Source organism: Branchiostoma floridae, chromosome 18, assembly GCF_000003815.2.
Source record: "Branchiostoma floridae strain S238N-H82 chromosome 18, Bfl_VNyyK, whole genome shotgun sequence".
Classification (NCBI taxonomy): domain Eukaryota; kingdom Metazoa; phylum Chordata; class Leptocardii; order Amphioxiformes; family Branchiostomatidae; genus Branchiostoma; species Branchiostoma floridae.
In genome coordinates, this window is record NC_049996.1 from 16,874,292 (window position 1) to 16,887,761 (window position 13,470).

At 46.2% G+C, this 13,470-nt stretch overlaps 2 protein-coding genes across 2 annotated transcripts in view; both read left to right on the plus strand.

Annotated features, from left to right (window-relative positions):
• The window catches only part of LOC118405877 (titin-like), a gene marked incomplete in the record, with an annotated part of 208,106 nt that overhangs the window by 89,380 nt on the left and 105,256 nt on the right, over window positions 1-13,470 (plus strand). Inside the window, 5 exon segments of the mRNA XM_035805692.1 lie at window positions 869-999; window positions 1,507-1,672; window positions 4,980-5,102; window positions 7,234-7,422; window positions 8,835-9,152. Of these exon segments, the coding sequence (XP_035661585.1) occupies window positions 869-999; window positions 1,507-1,672; window positions 4,980-5,102; window positions 7,234-7,422; window positions 8,835-9,152 (927 nt within the window).
• On the plus strand, window positions 11,035-13,112 carry LOC118405882 (myosin light chain kinase, smooth muscle-like). The gene has a single exon (XM_035805700.1). It carries the CDS (start codon window positions 11,081-11,083, stop codon window positions 12,863-12,865), a length of 1,785 nt encoding a protein of 594 aa, XP_035661593.1. The 5' UTR covers window positions 11,035-11,080; the 3' UTR covers window positions 12,866-13,112.

Genomic DNA, 13,470 nt, shown 5'->3' on the forward strand with positions numbered 1-13,470 from the left:
ACAGGGGGACGAGCATCCTTTTTGGGTGTCCCATGAACCCTGACCTTTCACATACAGATATAAGCCCTCTACATAAACTTTTCAAATGTCAAGTCCCAATAACCAAGGTCCCCACCCTTCCATGGCCTTTACCATTGAACTCCAACCTTTTCCTGGTATTTTTACACCCCCCCTCCCCCTCAGTGTCCTAAGGTATAAGGTTTGGAGGTCCGAAGTGTCCCTTGTGGTTTGTTGTGTATTTTGTTTGTCTCATGTGTGTTCTCCCTGTCTCACCACACTACTCACGACCATCTCTCTGCAACTCATCAACCTTTATCCGTGAGGTGACCTAGCAAAAATATCAAAATCCCTGTACAAACAGTTGAAAATGGCATAAATTCTAACATTGACTTCCCTTAAGACTGCTCTGAATTTTTTTTGCACACAGTTCATGTAGAGTTTGGAAAAATTGCAAACCTTGGTCACCCTTATGAGCGAAGGTTGATGAATGAGAGTTGCATCTCTTGGTCTCTAATTCAGCTTCTTCCTGACGAATGTCACTGCAGTCAAATCTGTTTTATCCAGAGGTGGTCATTAGTAATCTCCAAGCAGATCCTACAGTGGCTTAAGATAGTACCAAACTGGCCAAGGAGTGTAGTCAGCCAAAAGGTGTCCATTTGCCATTTAGCAAATGTAGCAGTGGTAGCGAAACACACTCCTAAGCCGGCTTCACTCCTCTGCCAGCTTTTGATACTATCTTATGCTACCATAGGATCTGCTTGGAGATTTGTCATCAGCACAGGTTTGACTGTACATGACTCCTTCTCCACACCTGTACAGTATATGATGAGTCTCACAGCTAATGTTGCACCTTTCCTGCCCCTCACAGCGGCCGAGTTGGAGATGGCCGCCCCCCAGTTTACCCAGACCCTGAAGAGTCACATCGTGGAGGCCGGAGAACCCATCCGCTTCCAGGGCACTGTGACAGGACACCCCCCGCCCACCGTCAGCTGGCTCAAGGTACATGTACATCTTTTATCGTATGCCATTGGTTTCTTTAGAAGTAGTAACCAAGTACTGTATTTGTTGTCTCTACTGCCCTGTCCCTGATGCGAGTAGGCAGCAGTCGACTAGTCTTCACACCGCTCTATCAAGTAGCCGTATCCTGCAGGTTCATACTGGGAATAGGCCGCACACTTTTATGTCCTTTTTAGTTCAGATCATAGAATTGTCCCACATACAGTGGCAATGCTACCGATAGGTTTAGTTGTTACGCATACATTACAGGCTCTTGAAATTATATTTAGTTTCACTACCACAAAAAAGCCTGATATTTGCTACAAACAAACTCCTCTCCATCATTTTCTTTAAACCCAAGAAGCAAGAAATTGTGGCTTAAATGCATTTGCCATAAGCATAACCATGCTTATGCCACATGCATTCAGTGCTGTATAGTTGTTTGCAAATTTTTGCCAAATCTCAATAGAATTGAAACTCATGACAACCACCATTGATTCTTCCCTTCAGAATGGCCAGCCGATCGAGCAGGGCGACAAGTACAAGTTCGTAACAGACGGCAACGTCCACACCCTCCTGGTCATCAACTCCTCCATCGAGGATAGCGCCGAGTACGCCTGCGTCGCTAGCAACGACGTCGGCATGGCAACAAGCTCCGCCCAGCTCCTGGTCGAGGGTAAATTGTTCAGCAATACTAAGTATGAGTTGGTAGAGAACAGGAAGATCAACTACTTTAGGGAAATCTACTCCTCTCATTGATGATACGGAAGGTTTTATTCTGAAGAACTCTGCAAGGAACTTTTGTGCGGATTGTCTTTCAATTTCATGTTTGCCGGGTTTTTGAAGAGCTATTTCTAGCAAATTAGCATGCAAATACATTCACAAAATGTTTTCTAAAAAAAAATTAGTATTAGAAAACCCAAGTCTTTGCTGGCCTCACCTTTAAGATTTCTTAAAGGTTTCCAGAGACGAAAGCCTGAATGCCCCTCAGGCCAAGATGTCTCAAGGTTTTGGCTATCCGTGTCTTGAGACATTTGTTCCGAAGTAAAATCGTCACTAAGATTCTTTCCACGAGGCAGCTAAAGATTTCAAGGGAAGGGCTTGCAAGAGCTTGCCTCCTTTACTAAATTTCAAATGGTGCCAAATCTGAGGTGCAAAGTTTTCCCCAGTTGCCTTTTCTTTTGAATGAAACTTTCTTTGATGATGAAGGTCTAAGATATAGGGGTGTTTGATCTTAGAGAAATGATTTTAACCGTAACCGGGGAGATATTCTGGCTAGCGTGGCACTGTGTGCCGCATGTGTGTGTGTGTGTGTTCTCCATCAATCTCTTTTTCTTTGGTTTGATGTAGACTCATTTGTAGGGTATAAACAAGTCTTTATGTAGATCGTATGTAGGAACCTTGCAAAATTTTTCCGAGGTTGATTTGTAATTTCTATAAGGTACTTTCCTTGCTTCCATTGTTGTTCCCACTGACTGTCCTCTGTAAAAGGACCAAGTGCTCTGCTCGTAGGGTAATAAAATTGGTCACGACCGACTAACCGTCGCCAGCGAAAACTGTCCAACCCACCAACACAAAACTCTGATCACAGCTGCATTCTGGGAAGGGTGCATTGTGGGTAATAAAATTAGTCATGTGATGTGAACCCCTTAGCAACCCCCTCATAGTAACGACCTTGCCAGGAAGGGGAAAATGACTAATTTTATTACCCTATCGTGGACAACTTGGTGTCTTCTGGATAACAAGACTGTCGCACATTGTGCTATTCATCTGTTTTCTGTCTGCTCTCTTGCTGAAATGTACATTTCAACTTCTCCTATTGTCATGGTAGGAGGCACCAAATGTGGCTCAAATTCACAAATCTTGCAAAATTGTACTAAAACATCTTCCTGCACCTTCCCCATCTTCATCCAGTTTACTCTGTGTAATTTTGTCCAATCTGTGCAAAATGAAAGAAAAAAACACCCTCAAATGGGACCAAACAACATCCCATTATTGCTTCATGTTGCATTTGTCCCCATCTCTTATCACCTTTCTGGTTGGCATGGAAACCTACATCTCTCTCATCTTGATGTTCTTCATTTCTATCTGTCCTTCTTTCTCCCATCTCTCTCCTTTGAGCCATGTTTTCTGCTCAAAACCACTTCTATCCACTGCCATTTCTGTCAGAAAACTTCTCAACTTGTCCATCTGTCGATTTCTCATTTCTCGCCAAAACGGCTCTCTGCTTCTCTCTTTCTTCACTGTAAACTCTGTGGCTCTGATCAATAAATGTTGTGTGGGTTGGAACGGTCTGTCCTCTGGCATTTCATGCTCCTTCATGCCTTCCTCAAGCAGATAGGCTTAGGCCATACCAATTAGACTGCTTGGTTCTTGGACTTAACCCTTAAACTGAGTTAAAAAGTTTCAGCAATATAAAATGCTATCAGTGCCAGGGTTGGCTGCTGACCTCCAAAAAGAACCCCCTGAATAAGGCCGAAGTCCCTAACTTCCGGGGTTCGTGCGCTACGCACGCGCAAAGTTGCTACTTCGGGGGAATACGCCATCCCGGATATATCCCGTTGCGGCACACAGGACATGTATATGTGTGCCGGATATATCCGGGTTTGGCAGTTTAAGGGTTAGATTTAAAAAAATGCTTAACTGGAAAAACATGATTAAAACAAAGCACGAGGACCAAGGTTATACCTTGGCTCAGTTTAAGAAGTGAATACAGTCATATTCAAGTCTTCCTCCCTGGTCGTTGCTTTGAAATTCATAATGTCTGATTGCTGTATTTTCATTTTTCTGAATCCGAGAACCAACAAATTGGTGTGGCCTTAGGGTCATACTCTGCTCATACTAATGCCTTATGCAGCATTTAGTATATGTTGTATAGCTGCTCATAAAAGCTTAGTGGTCATAGTTCACATCAACTCACTTTAAGGTGACCCAAACAGATAGGCTTAGGGTCATACTCTGCTAACAATCACTGAACATGAACATAACACTGTTCCATCATATTAAGTGCAAAATCAGTAATAGTAAAATGCCATTTTCTCTAAAAAAAATCATTTTATCTACACACTCAACAAGGGGGTATTCGGATTCCTTCTGAGTAAGCAATGGAAAGGTTTAAAACACACACTGTTATATAGGTCATATAGTAGCAACCCATCGAGTTTCACACGTCTTTCCTTTAATCCTGGTTAGCATTAGAATTTTTAACAACTAATCTAAAGGAGGTTATAGCCCCTTGATTGATCAAGGAAATGATGATTGATATTGTCTATAATAATTGACTCAAAGCTTGGAAAATGCACAAACGTTTTAAACAACCGTATATCCAGTATTTCCATACCCAGAAAGAAGGTATTTAATCTACATATTAAGCATCAGACTAAATTCAAGCCAATTCCAAGCTCTTGTGCCCTGCCTGTCCAACAGTGCACACAGTGTTCCCTAGACACAGGATAATCTGTCAGCCTACCTGCTAAGCTGAGGGTAGACATAGAACACACAATGCATAGGTTATACAGTGTAATCAAACACAAGTATTAGATTAAATGAAAGCCAATGCCAAGCCCTTGTGCATGCCCAACAATAGGGAAAGACACCCTTAATGCAAAGATTACATGGTGGTTATATTCGTAAACATTATATTATGTCCAAGCCAGTGACAAGCGCTTGTCGCTGTTGGAAAAGTTAGGTAGACACACACAATGCAGAGTTTATATGGTAACTACCTACATAAGCATTAGACTATACCCAAGCCAATGTCAGCCCTTGTGCCTGTCCAACAGAGTGCAAACACTATTGGAAAAGTGGCTAAATGGTAACTATCTACATAAGCATTAGATTATATCCACGCCAATGCTGAGCCCTTGTGCCTGCCCATCTTGGGAAAAGTGTAATAGACACACACACAATGCAAAGGTCATATGGTAACTATCTACATAAGTATTAGACTATATCCAATGCGAGCCCTTGTGCCTGTCCAACAGAGCATGGAGTGGAAGAGGCGATGGAGGAAGAGGTGCGACCCCCCCACATCGTGGAGCCCATCCAGGGCACCGAGACCCGCGAGGGAGAGGGGGCCGGCTTCACCTGCAGGATCGAGGGAACCGGTGAGAGTTCTGCTTTTTTCTTTTTGTTTCTTCTTCATCATGAAATATTTGTTTGGCTTACAAGTCTATATGTAAAAGGACAAGGAGTTAGATCTTCTCCCTTCCACTATGAATTACATGATGGCATTGTATCTCTACAAGTATCTCTACAAGTAAAACTTTTAAAACAAACTACTACTAGATACAGTGACTACCTGTCTATTGTACTGAAACTTACCTTATTTCCTTTGCCATTCAACAGAGGTTGATGTGACTTGTTACTGTATATCTACATGTAACGCTGACTACTAGTATCCATTATACAAAAAAGTGTACAACAGCGCATTGTCCCTGTCCTTGGTACTGAACTGTACATGTTGTGGTTCCCCCATCCTCAGAGGTGGGCATTACATAGTACCGTAATGACTCCCCCATACTGTAGCTACTACTTCTACATGTACTATATACCTTAATGCGTACATGTCCATTATCCTGAAACTCACTGTCACTATGCTTCAAAGTGTACAACAACACTTCATCCCTGTCCTTGGTACTGAACTTATGTGCTTATTCCATCAACAGAGGTGGACGTTACGTGGTACCGTAACGACTCTCCCATACTGTAGCTACAGGGTTCAGGCTGCACTGTACTACTAGATACCTTAATGTGTGCATGTCCATTATTTTGAAACTTACGTCACAGCGCTTTGCCCCTGTCCTGAACTGTTGTTCTTCCCCCATCCACAGAGGTGGACGTTACGTGGTACCGTAATGACTCTCCCATACTGTAGCTACTGCTAGGTACCTTGATGTGTACAGGTCCAAACAACACACAGCGCTTTGTCTCTGTCCTTGGTATTGAACTGTTGTTCTTCCCCCATCAACAGAGGTGGACGTTACGTGGTACCGTAACGACTCTCCCATACTGTAGCTACAGGGTTCAGGCTGCACTGTACTACTAGATACCTTAATATGTGCATGTCCATTATTTTGAAACTTACGTCACAGCGCTTTGCCCCTGTCCTTGGTACTGAACTGTTGTGCTTATCCCATCCACAGAGGTGGACGTTACGTGGTACCATAACGACTCTCCATACCGTAGCTACTGCTAGGTACCTTGATGTGTACAGGTCCAAACAACACACAGCGCTTTGTCTCTGTCCTTGGTATTGAACTGTTGTTCTTCCCCCATCAACAGAGGTGGACGTTACGTGGTACCGTAACGACTCTCCCATACTGTAGCTACAGGGTTCAGGCTGCACTGTACTACTAGATACCTTAATGTGTGCATGTCCATTATTTTGAAACTTACATCACAGCGCTTTGCCCGTCCTTGGTACTGAACCGTTGTTCTTCCCCCATCCACAGAGGTCCGTAACGATTCCCCCATACTGTAGATACTACTTCTACTATTTACCTTAATGTGTACATGTCCATCATCCTGAAACTCACTCTCACTATGCTTCAAAGTGTACAACAACACTTCATCCCTGTCCTTGGTATTGAACTTATGTGCTTATTCCATCAACAGAGGTGGACATTACGTGGTACCGTAACGACTCTCCCATACTGTAGCTACTGCTAGGTACCTTGATGCGTACAGGTCCAAACAACACACAGCACTTTGTCTCTGTCCTTCGTACTGAACTGCTGTGATTATCCCATCCACAGAGGTGGACGTTACATGGTACCGTAACGACTCTCCCATACTGTAGCTACAGGGGTCAGGCTACACTGTACTACTAGATACCTTAATGTGTGCATGTCCATTATTTTGGAACTTACGTCACAGCGCTTTGCCCCTGTACTTGTAACTGAACTGTTGTTCTTCCCCCATCCACAGAGGTGGACGTTACGTGGTACCGTAACAAATCCCCCATGCTGTAGCTACTACTACTAGATACCTTAATGTGTGCATGTCCATTACCCTGAAATTTACGCCCACTATGCTTCAAAGTGTACAACAGCGCTTTATCCCTGTCCTTGGTATTGAACTGTTGTTCTTCCCCCATCAACAGAGGTGGATGTTACGTGGTACCGTAACGATTCTCCCATACTGTAGCTACTGCTAGGTACCTTGATGTGTACAGGTCTAAACAACACACAGCACTTTGTCCTTGGTACTGAACTGTTGTGCTTATCCCATCCACAGAGGTGGATGTTACGTGGTACCGTAACGACTCTCCCATCAAGCCTTCCAAGTACTTCCAGCTGATGTCGGAAGGCGAGTACTACGTCTTGAACATCAGCGAAGCTTTCCCTGAAGACGCGGGGACCTACAAGGTCGTCGCCGTCAACCCGGCCGGAGAAGACCAGTGTGCCGCGGACCTGCAAGTGGAGAGTAAGTTGCACACACCTGTGAACACCTGAAGTAAAAGTTTCACGCCACTTTCTCTTTCTGTAACACCTCAGGAAGACGTTAACCATAGGACCATATGTTCACCGTATATGCACGCTTGCCGCAACTTGTTTCACTACATGAAAGCAAAGACTGGTGCCTGCATCTAGTGTGAACTGACCAACTTTCAGAGTAACACACCCGTTTCACAGGCACATATAGATATCTAGTTTGATCGTAGCAAATGACATAAATCATTAACATAATCATAGACAACAGTGTATATTTCTATCTCCGTGCACATTACTGAATACAAGAATCTATCAATCCAGTGTCCATGTTCTAAGCATCTCCACCAGTCTCTGCTTCACAATGTATCCCTGTGTTTAGTCTTGCACATCTCTCATGATACTATTACAAGTAGAAACATTAATTTTGCCTCTGCTTATCCGCTTACGATCGTCATCTCGTCTCTATAGCAACAGCCTCTGACAGAAATAACTGTGCAATACTGCTGTAGATTTGAACTTTCTCCTTTTCACCTGTAGAACACGCATCAACCGATTGCTTTAATCTCTTGAATACCTGCGAGATGCGTTGCTTAGTATTTGTAAACTTGTCTAATTTCTAAACATGTTCCCTCTCTCTGGTAACCCTCTCTTTTCTGGCAGCGCTAATTTTCTCCAAGTTGCAGTTTTCCTCCCTTCTGGCGGACCTTTTTCTTTCAAAACCGAGTCGTTTTCATCTTGTAGAATTTTCCCACCCCTCTTTCGTAGTCCGAGTCATTACCAGGTAACTCACTTTCCTGCCTTCATTCTCTGCGTTGTGCTTCATGCTAGAGCATATCATTGCACGCCATATGTAGTGTACATGTCGACAGTAGGTGCCGTCATTCCATACGAACATCTGAATGTGTTTTGTACATGTTGTATCATTCCTGAAGGTTTACTGTACTATTATTGGCATAATGTCGCCCAAGCTTGACAAAGCTACGTATATATGTATTTCCGATTAGACATAGTTTGCAACGAGCTACTTTGAATTGTTGGCCAAAATTTGCTGAACCGAATTTCAGTATACATGTGGTAGAAATCCTCCATTCATTTGTCAATGCAAATCATCTGCTCAGGCAAGCCATGCATAGAAATATTGCTTTGGTTTTGCACGGGCTTTGGTTTGACGTGATTCTGCATGAAATGTTCTTTGAAATTCAGTTGCAAAGTTGATGTTGCTGGTAATTGAAAAAAAAAATACTCTAAATATATCAAGTGTACCGCATGCAAATATACTTCTGATTAGGAGGACAAATTGAGCAGATTTTGACATCCGTTGCTGTTGTTTGTAAAGTTGTTTTTAAATCACACTAAGTTTTTGTTTTGTATGTGATGTATGACAGTGGCTCTATGGTTTTATAGAAGCTGTCCCGGAGGCGGAGTTGGTCAAACCCACCCAAGTGTCTCCCGCCTTCATCAAAGACCTGCAGAATCAGACCACTCCTGAGGGCAGCTCCGCAAAATTCGAGTGCCGCATCCAGGGGAAACCCGACCCCGCGGTCACCTGGTACAAGAACGGCACGGAGCTCAAGGAGACGTCTGACTTTAAGATGTCGCGTCTCGGAGACGTGTACTCCTTGGTGATTGCGGAGTGTCTGCCTGAAGATTCAGGGATGATTCTGTGCAAGGCTGTCAACCCAGCCGGACAGGTGCAGAGCCAGGCACAGCTTACAGTACAAGGTGAGAAAATCCTTCTGTTCTACTGATAGAGGGTTGAAGTAACAATGTGTGATGCTAACCGTTACCTTCCACCCTTCCTCTACAAACACCCTTTACACTATTACAAACAAAAAAATCGTTTGCAGTGAACCCCCTTGGCAATTTTTGCATTTTTGCATGATGAACCTTTTACAATTTTACTTTTGCATGGCGACATTTTGAGGACTCCCTTTTCGTGTGTCATCTGTCTCTTTTCTCGAGGACGCGCATCTCAAACTGCGTCATTTTGCATGGAGCTGTCCTATCTCTAACTTTGCATGGAACTTTCAAGAAGCCTCTCTCGAGCACCAGTGTGGCGACGTAATGCATGCCTTGTCGCATGTTGAAGATGTCCTTTTCATGAAGACATACTGGGAAGAAAGCTGACCAAACTCCCTTACTCTACAGTGGATGAAACGGTGATCGACCAGGAAGTCACACAAGTCGTGCAACAGGCAGCGATGGCTGCCGCACCAGGCCCCAAGATCAGTGAAACCGTGGACGGCTCAACTTCAGCACCAAGCTTTACACAGACGCTACAGGGTCAGACTGCAGTGCTCGGGGAGCGGGCGAAGTTTGAAGCCGTCGTCAACATCTCTCCTGACACAAAAATCGTCTGGTTACATAACGGTGTTGAGATCAAGGGAGACCAGAGACACCTGATACAGCTTGACAGGAAAACAGGCCGCTGTGTGCTAATCATCACCAAACTGGTGGTGTCAGATTCTGGCGAGTACGCCCTACAGGTCATAAACGCCTTGGGAGAGGCAGCCTGCACCGCTCAGCTTCTCTTCCAAGAGAAGCAGGTAAAGCGGCAGACAGTGGAAGGCGACGGCCCCAACTTTACAAAGATGTTGAGTGGGCAGGTTGTTGAAGATGGCAGCACTGCTCGGATGGAAGTAGGAGTGGGCTGCTCTCCTGCTCCCACTGTTACCTGGCTCTTCAACGGGGTAGAAATCAAACCCGACCAGAGAAGGAAAGTCATCGCGGATGCACAACGGCAGCTTTACGCGCTTGTTATCGAGAAGGTTCAGCCGTCAGACCAAGGAAACTACACCTGCAAGGCGATGAATAAGTTCGGGGAGGCCGGGTGCACAGGGCAGCTGTTTGTACAGCCACCAGGGCAGAAGGTGAAGCTGGTCCAAGGAGAGGCGCCAAACTTCTTGAAGATGCTAGAAAGCAAAGCTGCAGAGGAGGGCAGCACGGCTAGACTGGAGATTGTTGTGAGTGGAAATCCTGAGCCTAAAGTCTTCTGGTATCACAACGGGAAGGAGATCAGGCCAGACCAAAGAAGGCAGTTCCAGTACGACCAGGCAAGGCATCTTCACGCTCTAGTGATACCCAAGGTACAGAGTGAAGACGACGGCGAGTACACTGCTAATGTGAGGAATGACTTTGGAGAAGCTGCCTGCACCTCCAGCCTACATGTTTACGCTCCTGGTCAACAGGTGCAGCTGGTACATGGAGAATCTCCAAACTTTGCACAGATGTTAGAAAGCCAGGCCGTAGAGGAAGGCGGAGCTGCAAAGCTCCAAATCGTCACCAGTGGAACCCCGGAACCGACCGTTACATGGCTGTTTGGCGGGGTTGAGCTACAGGGAGACGCTAGACGGAAGATTTCTGTGGACAGCGCGAAACGATCTCACCTCCTGGTGATACAGCAAGTGCAAGAGTCAGATTCAGGCGAGTACACGGCCAGGGTGCAGAATGACTTCGGCATTGCGGAGTGCACAGCACAGATCCTGGTGTACCCGCTTGGCCAGAAGGTCACTATAGTGCAAGAAGGAGTGCAGAATGTTGCGGGAGGTGGTCAAACTGTTCAAGTTGCGCAGGGTAAAACCGGCCAAACTGTCCAGGTTGCGCAAGGCACAACAGGTCAAACTGTTCAGGTTGCACAGGGCAAAGCCGGTATGGAAGGACTGTCGCAGAGCATCATAACGGCTGGCCAAAGGGTTCAGGCTTCGCGAGGGGCGCCACAGACCATCGCAGGAGGAGACCAGGCAGTTCAAGTCATCCAGAGCCAGACGGTTCAGAGTGGCCAGGGCACCGTGTTAGGTGGTAGTCAAGTTATGGTACAAGGTGGCCAGGTGACGATGGTACAAGGAGGCCAGGGTGCTATGATACAAGGGGAATCTCCTAACATTGCACAAATGTTAGAAAGCCAGGCAGTAGAAGAAGGTGGGGCTGCAAAGCTCAATATCATCACCAGTGGAACCCCTGAACCAACCGTGACGTGGTTGTTTGGCGGGGTTGAGCTAAAGGGAGACGCTAGACGGAAGATTTCTGTGGACAGCGCGACAGGATCTCACCTCCTGATGATACAACAAGTGCAGGAGGCAGACTCCGGCGACTACACGGCCAGGGTGGAGAATGACTTTGGCATTACCGAGTGCACAGCACAAATCCTGGTGTACCCTCGTGGTCAGAAAGTCACAATAGTGCAAGAAGGAGTGCAGAATGTGACAGGAGGCAGTCAAACTGTTCAAGTCGCACAGGGTAAACCCGGTATGGAGGGACTGTCTCAGAGCATTATAGCGGCTGGTCAAAGGGTCCAGGCCTCTCGAGGGACGACTCAGAACACTGGACAAGGAGGCCAGGTCACTATGGTACAAGGTGGAGACCAGGGTACCACGGTACAAGGTGGCCAGATCACTATGGTACAAGGTGGCCAAGGAATGATGGTACAGGGTGGCCAGGGCACGACCGTGGTTCAAGGCACATCTCAACACATCGTCGAAACCGGCACCACACTTCAAGGGGAGCCGCCAAACTTTGGGAAGATGCCTGACTCTCAGGCAGTAGAAGAGGGTGGCACAGCTCGATTTGAGACCATCGTCACGGGAAGTCCGGAACCCGAGGTGGCCTGGCTGCACAACGGACAGGAGCTGAAGTCAGGCGGTCGTTATCAGATCAGTGTAGACTCTGCAAACCATCACCACGTTCTGGTCATACAGAAGTTAGCAAAGGCTGATGCAGGGAAGTACACAGCAAGAGTGGGTAACCAGTTTGGCGAGGCAGCTTGCACTGCAGAGCTGCACGTCATTGCACCTGGCCAGAAAGTCAAGATGGTGAAAGGCGAGTCCCCAAACTTTGCGAAGATGCTGGAGAGCCAAGCTGTGGAGGACGGCAGCGCCGCGAGGTTTGAGGTCGTCGTCACGGGCAACCCAGAGCCGACCGTTATATGGCAGTACAATGGCCAGGACCTTAAACAAGACCAGCGAAGAGAAGTCATCTCTAACAAGGCTAAAGGGCAGCACGTGCTGCTCATCGAGAGTGTTCAGCAGTCGGACTCAGGGGACTACACAGCCAGGGTGAGGAACGACTTCGGAGAAGCCGCCTGTACCGCGCAGCTTCTAGTCTACCCTCCCGGGCAGAAGGTGAAGCTCGTCACCGGAGAGTCGCCGAACTTCGCCAAGTTTCCCAGCAGCGCTGCCGTGGCGGACGGGGATCCGGCGCGGTTTGACGCGATGGTGACCGGTTCTCCCGTACCGAACGTCACCTGGCTGCACATGGGGACGGAGATCCGATCAGACACGCGGAGGAAGGTCGTCTTCGACCAATCGAAGAACATGTCCAGCATCGTCATCTCGCAGGTCCAGCCCTCGGACGGAGGAGACTACACGTGTCAGCTGACCAACGACTACGGACAGGCCGCCTGCACCGCCCAACTTCTCGTCAAAGGTATTAAGAAGTAGTAGCCCTTGTGTAGTGATAGGCTGATACTGTAGATGGTTTTCCTGGCAGCTACAGGCGAGAGTAGTTACCGTAGATCTGCACTTTTAGAAATAATGCTAAAATATAGAGAAAAGATACTCTGAAATATGTGCAGAAAGACCATCAGCGTTTGAACTGCAGTGATTTCTTTAACATCTCTTGTAGTCAAGATCTCTTGCTGGACTGTTGTATACCTTTGAGCTCCACTAAATGACACTTTCCCCTATTTATAACGGTGCTTCTTAGGCTGTAAAACTTAGTAGAAATTACTACAAACTCTACTCTACTTCACTGTTGTTATTTTCTTCCACCTGCAAGCGCCAAAAGGTGTAAATGCCTGATAAAATAATCTGTTAATTTTCCAATCGGTCCAACATCCGGTCCAACTAATTTTTTCAGGTCCGTTTTTTCTGGACCGGTCCAATAAGAAAAAACGGTTTTGTACCGGTACGCTGTACCGATTCCAGCCCTAGTAGTTACCGTAGATCTGCACTTAGAAATAATGCTAAAATATAGAGAAAAGATACTCGAAATATGTGCAGAAAGACCATCAGCGTTTGAACTGCAGTGATTTCTTTAACATCTC

What these genes read in the sequence shown, in the direction of transcription:
- LOC118405882 (XM_035805700.1), top strand. Translation starts at nt 11,081, where the DNA reads ATGGAAGGACTGTCGCAGAGCATCATAACGGCTGGCCAAAGGGTTCAG.